A 6,181-nucleotide genomic window follows, 5' to 3' on the forward strand; every position below is an offset into this window, starting at 1 on the left:
CCCCCCCCCCCCCCCTGAAATTTTGAGGCGAAAAATGTTCCCAATTTGGTAAAATAATTTTCTTAATTTACTTATCGCTTGTATACCAATTTTTCAAGAATTATTTGAAGGAATTATATTTTATTAAATACAAAAATAAAGAACTTTCGAAACAAAAGATCACTGATCTCCAGAACGAAAATGTGATTTTGATGAATTATCTATTTCTATTTCTTAAATTGAATTCCAAGTTAGCCAGAATTTTTCCACCATTTAAGCGTCCAAACTTACAATCTTTCTTTATAATTAGGCATATCTATGGTGCAAAGCTATAACTTTATGTTTCTGGTGCAAAGCTATAACTTTTTACTTATTACACAATTTTGGTTCTGGTATTTTTATCTCTTAAAAAGAAACAATGGTGCAAAGCTGTTGGATCTTTAATAACGCTCTCTTCGCAGTCAAATTTAACCGCGTCTCAATGAATGTTGCCTTTTAAAACCATCCTTACCTGAACTTTGAAGCTCCTTGTATAATTTTGCAAGTTCTTATATTGCTACTAATTTAGCACTGTTATTTTATTATATTAATCTTTGCTGATTCAGTTAATTGTTGTGTTCGTCTACACATTTAAAAACAGAAAATCAAAATGTACATATGTTTTTGATAAATATATATTAATTAAGTTTATTTTTATTTGTTATTGTACTTTTTTTAACAATAAATAGATTTGATTAATAAGTTACTCTAGAGATAAATAACAAGAGGAAAATCAGCATTATTTAATCTCGAGATTAAGAAAAAGAGTGGAACAAGAATTAATCCCGATATCCACCATTCTAAAGTTTGCTTTGTATAGCACTAATGTTACATCGTCTACGCAATTCATCCCCCCTATTGAACTTCTGACCTACTAACTTTCCGACCTACTGCAATATCGAACCTACGCCAGCTGTTTATTCTAGTATTATTTGAGGGTTAGTATTTCTGGGCCGAGCGCTGTGGCTAGGACAGGCTAAGGGGCCGAGCGCCGCGGCTGACAGGCTAGGGGGCCGAGCGCCGCGGCTAGGACAGGCTAGGGGGCCGGGCGCTGCAGCCACGCCCACAAGTCCATATAGCAGCTGTAATACCACTTGCTAGTAGGTCGGATGTGTAGTATAGCGGATTTGGCGTAGGTCAGAAGTGGAGTATGGCGGATATGTGTAGGTCGAAAAATACACCACCATACATCTAGAATATTTTATGTCGTCTTTGCTTGAGACCAAACCTGAATCCTGGTCGGTACAATACAATTGAAAACTAATGGAGGAAAAATCCGTCTGTCTCGATATGATTCGGCAAAAGTTTTCTCCTTTGTTTTCGCTTTGAGATCAAATTCGACAACTACATTGTTGTTTTTCTTTTTATTCCTGAAAAATATTACAGCAGGCTAATTTATAATAAAAAAGTTAAATTGGCAGTAAAATGATATTTTCAGATAGTTAGAATGTCCGGCTCAATAAATTGATATTTTACACATTGTTCGTAATTTCAAATTTATATATTTGTAAATTCTAAATAATTATCTCTTTTCCTTAAACTGTGTCATTATATTCAAATCAGTTTTGAATCCAAAAATAATCTTATTGTGTTATTTTCAAAACCACTGACTCAGATAAATAATTGCCTAGCTAATATGGTCACATCTTATTTAGAATATATGTATTTTGTTTTCAGATTAAATTAACCTATAATGAAATGTTTTCATTATAAAAGATAAAACCTAGAACCTGGATTCTGATATTCAGAATGAATTAGCAGGGGATAGATTGAAGTTATAAGATTGGTAAGCTCATCCTTGAAATTATTTGATATTTATTCACATGAATTATTAAATATTAAACGTTGGATATTTTGTGAAGTTTATTTTTGTTTAATTAAACTTAAAATATGTGAATCTTTTCGTAGTAAATATATTTATTTTGATTTAATCAGGCCCGTAGCCAGGATTTGACCAGGGGGGGTGCAACCTGATGCGCTGCAGGCGAAAAAATTTTTTGGGGGGTTTTTAATGATTTTTTTAAACAATGTTTGGTTTGGTTTTACAGTGGTATATGGTTGTTTTTATTACATTGTCAATGCACACTATAAAGGCTAACCTTTTTAACAAGTGTATTTGAGCTTTTAAGAGAGTACTGCTTAACTAACAGAGTCAAGTAATCATTTATTACTTTGACTTTACAATATGTAAATGATATGATCTTATTTCTTATTCATTTAAAAAAAAGCTTTTCAAGGGTCAAGACGGCCTTGAAATCGGCAGAATTTTACCGTAAATATTTATTTCTGGCTCGAGCGCCGAGGCCAGGACAGGCTAGGGACCGGCCACAAGCCAATATATTGCTCATGTCTGTATTTTATGAAATGGGAGGAGTTTTCACAAATTCTTCCAGGAAATCTTTTTTTTTTGCTCCGACAAAATTCTTATGGGTACTATATGGGAATCGAACAAACTACTCATTAAAATAAGAGGGTGAATTGAAATCTGTCAACAGTCAATTCAAGCTTTTTTTGTTTGCTACAAAAGTTTCATTATGGCTAGTTTTCTTCTTCAAACTTTGATTAAGCAATGTAATATACAAAAATAGAGTAGGAATATACATTGTAAAATTCGCAGAAAATTTAGTTCATTTAATGATTAATATCCCGGGAAAATGTTATTTTTACAAAACTAATCTTTAATTTGTTTTCAGGTAGTTCTGGAAGTAAGTTTAAACATCGGGGAGTTCTTCCCTCGCCTCCCATATCCTTGTCAGGTAACTTAGTTATTTAGGGATATATGTCATATTTTTTGATAATTACAAGAATATTTGGACGAAACTGGGCTCAGTGCAAACATACCCAACATCTTTGGTGGAACTGATTTTCAAGAGGGAGGGGCAAACATTAATAATTTTCAATTATTGATTGGATAAAGCAGGAGTATGAAACCTTTACAAGTTGGAGTTTTTAAAGTTTTAAAATGCAATATGGAAAATGACATCTTATCGTTTTTTCATCCAATGCATTATTACACCTCATGCGTAAGCTAAATACAGTTTTGATAAGAAAGTTTGAACAAAAGAATTTTTTTCTTGACTTAATTTATTGATAAGAATAGTCTTGATTTAAATTTTAAAAAGAATTATCGACACTTTCATGGTAAATCAAGATAACTCTTTAAAAATAGTTAAAAACAGGAAACATGTAGGCCAAAAAATGATACAAACGCCTAAAATGATATTTAATCAAATATATTTAATGTTGATATATACAGAGTAGCGCAACATTGAAATGGGGTTATAAATTGGAAGATATAAAATTATTCTACCCTGTCATAGTACTTAATTAGAAAATATAATAGGTTAAATTGAAAAGTCGATTAAGAAAATAAAGATTTACTTCACAAACGTATATCTTTGATTAATGATTTATGCATGTAAAGATTTCACATTAGATTTGTTTCAGGCAAATTGTTTTTTGATTTTGACTGTCCGATTCCTAAGATGGATGATTTAATGGAGACAACAGAGCCTGACTCAACTACGATCAACAATGGCGTGGTAATTTAATCATTTATCTTTTTATTCTCGACTAGAAATCCCTTTCTTCGTTTTTTTTATAAAGGGAGAGACCGGCTAGACATGGTGCAAAAATATCAAAACATCAAATGCCTAATTATGGAGTACAAACGCAGTACGTTTCAGTTAGGTCTACAAGCTAGAAATGTAAACAAAGCCGAGAAAAATCATAACGGATCGTACTGCATTGTTCATCTCAAAACCGGTTAAATGTCAACAACAAAGAGGAAACGATAAGAGAACAAAAGAGAAGAGAAGAGTAGAAAAGAAAAGATAAGATAAGATAATAAAAAAGAGAACAAAAATTTTAGAAAAAAGAAGAAAAAAAAGATCAGAAAAAATAGAAGAAAAAAGAAGAAAAGAGAAGAGAAGAAAAAAGAAGAAAAGAGAAGAAAGGAGAAGAGAAAAAATAGAAGAGAAGAGAAAGAAGAAAAAATAGATTGCGTGAAAGAAAGAGCGTGCAATTTACAGACGTTTAATCATAAAAATATATTTAAGAATACCTTAAACTTAAAAATTAACTTTATTGTAAAATTGTATGATATTTTTGAAAAAAAAATAGTTGTCCTAACTGTTTAAGAGTACCTTTTTTTGATTATTTAACGATTTTTGATCATTTGGCATTTGATATTCTGATATTTTTGCGACATGGTGGCTAAGTTGAAAGAGCAGTATATTGTAGAGAATAGCTTAAGGATTCATTTGATACCAATGAAACATTTCTACGGTGTAAAATTTTTAAAAAAGAACGGGTATTCGTTTTTAATATTTCACCAATTGTTTCAGCTGGCAAAAGAACCTTTTCTTACAATTATTCAATTATATAAAAAATTATATATAGTAAAAGTCTTTTAAAAAATTATATAGACTTTTACTGATAAGGAACATATTTCTTAAAAGAAATTGTCGATGAAATACATAGTAGAACCGTAGAATCGATAATGTTATTATCACTATTATCTCTGCTGTTTCTATAATTTTATTCGCAGATTTTTTCAAAATGTCGTTTTCACATTTAAAATAAAGAAAACCTCCAACAAGTGACTCTAGCTGAATGAAATTGCATAAACCTTCGAGAATTTAAAATGAAAGATAATAACTTATTTTCAGTGATTTAAGTTCTTTTTTTCTCAACGTGTTCGTTAGTTAAATAGTATTTGTTCCATGTTTTTCCGGCCATGTTATTTAAGAATTAAAAAAACGTTTCTTCTGCTGACTAGACAACTGGTGAAATATTATAAATGACTTTACGCTTATTTATAAATTGTACACCGTAAAAATTTCTCATTGGTATCAAACGAATCCTTAAGTTTTTCTCTACAATACCGCACTTTCACCTCAACACTATGTCTAGCCGGTCTCTCCCTTTAAGAAGATCGAAAAAGCTTAGGAACAGAATGCCTTCCAGGCCCAGTGGCTGACCTCACAATTCAAGATTGAAAAAAATTGGCTTATTTTGTGTAGAAATTTAAATGGAAATCAGAAAAATACTGGGGTGTATATTTTTCAGAATTACCTTCCTCCCAAGGGGGGGGGGGATAATTTTTGATGATGGGGGGGGGGAATTGAAAAATTGAACATCTTATGGCAATTTTTTTCAGTCTTTTTTAAAACTTAACAGTTTATTCCCAAAAATTCATTTTTTCCCCAATTCAGCCAAAAAAAAACATTAAAATGTTAACTTGTGGGGGGAAAGGGGGGGGGTCAGAGAATGATTCATATATTATACACACTGAAAAAATATGTGGGAAAAATGTGAATCAAGACCTGACCTACCAATATACAGCTGGGGGAACCCTACTATAGATCCATGTCAATTTGTTCCTAAATCTGCCTAGAATATATCGTATTAACCTGATGATCGTTTTCTATTGTTTCCCACATTCATGGAACAACTAGACAGGAAGCAGAGTTGACGCGTACGGGCGTCTGATAAGCCGGTACGCGTCGTTTGAAAATGCTCAATGCCGGAACCTTTTTGTACAAGATGCACAGTGGGCGTACAGTAGGGCGCTATCTCAATCTTNGATAGTTGGTCGAAGTCACTATAAATAAACCCACTGTGAACAGTTGATTTTGCAGAAATAGTGTGCGCAACATCTATGATAACCCTAATTCCTACAGGAAGATTGATTGATTATCTTAATTTATACACGTATATACAGCTGTCTGATTAGTAAATCTGAGCCAGGCTAATTAGACAGGGCGGACCGCGCCGACAATTCATCCTACAGTTGATCCATGCCCACATTGCTATTCCAAAATCCTTATTATTCAAACTGAACCGAACCCAAAGCTCTATTTTTTTGCGAATCTGAGTAAATACTTTATTTTGTCTGGTTCAAGGTTGATGAACCAGAGCCTATTGAGGAGGATGTTGATCCTAAACCGGAGGCTGAGGAGGGACCTGAGGATGACGACGAGGCCAGATCGGAGGCCACCTTCAGGTCAGTACAATGTTTACATAAACACTTTTATTCCAGGATTTTTCTAAAGACTTAAAACCGTAATGCTAATATTGTAATCTTGATTTTATATTTTAGCTCCAGCATTTGAGAAGAAATTTGGTTATTGAGAAAGTGTTGCCTGACCCCCCCCCCCCC

General features: G+C 32.8%; 1 protein-coding gene across 3 annotated transcripts in view; it reads left to right on the forward strand.

Annotated features, from left to right (window-relative positions):
* Window positions 1–1,673: 1,673 nt before the first annotated feature.
* Window positions 1,674–6,181, forward strand: part of LOC111714559 (ubiquitin carboxyl-terminal hydrolase 7) — a 27,759-nt gene continuing 23,251 nt past the window's right edge. For 2 of the 3 annotated variants that reach the window (XM_023489693.1, XM_023489694.1), the window contains exons 1-4: window positions 1,675–1,804; window positions 2,712–2,774; window positions 3,466–3,560; window positions 5,925–6,025. In XM_023489693.1, coding sequence (XP_023345461.1) covers window positions 3,504–3,560; window positions 5,925–6,025 — 158 coding nt within the window. In that variant the 5' untranslated portion in view covers window positions 1,675–1,804; window positions 2,712–2,774; window positions 3,466–3,503. Of the gene's footprint in view, window positions 1,805–2,711; window positions 2,775–3,465; window positions 3,561–5,924; window positions 6,026–6,181 lie in introns of all 3 variants that reach the window. The other variant, XM_023489696.1, reaches the window with a different exon arrangement.

The sequence above is a fragment of the Eurytemora carolleeae genome, unplaced genomic scaffold (genome assembly GCF_000591075.1).
Source record: "Eurytemora carolleeae unplaced genomic scaffold, Eaff_2.0 scaffold1543, whole genome shotgun sequence".
Classification (NCBI taxonomy): domain Eukaryota; kingdom Metazoa; phylum Arthropoda; class Copepoda; order Calanoida; family Temoridae; genus Eurytemora; species Eurytemora carolleeae.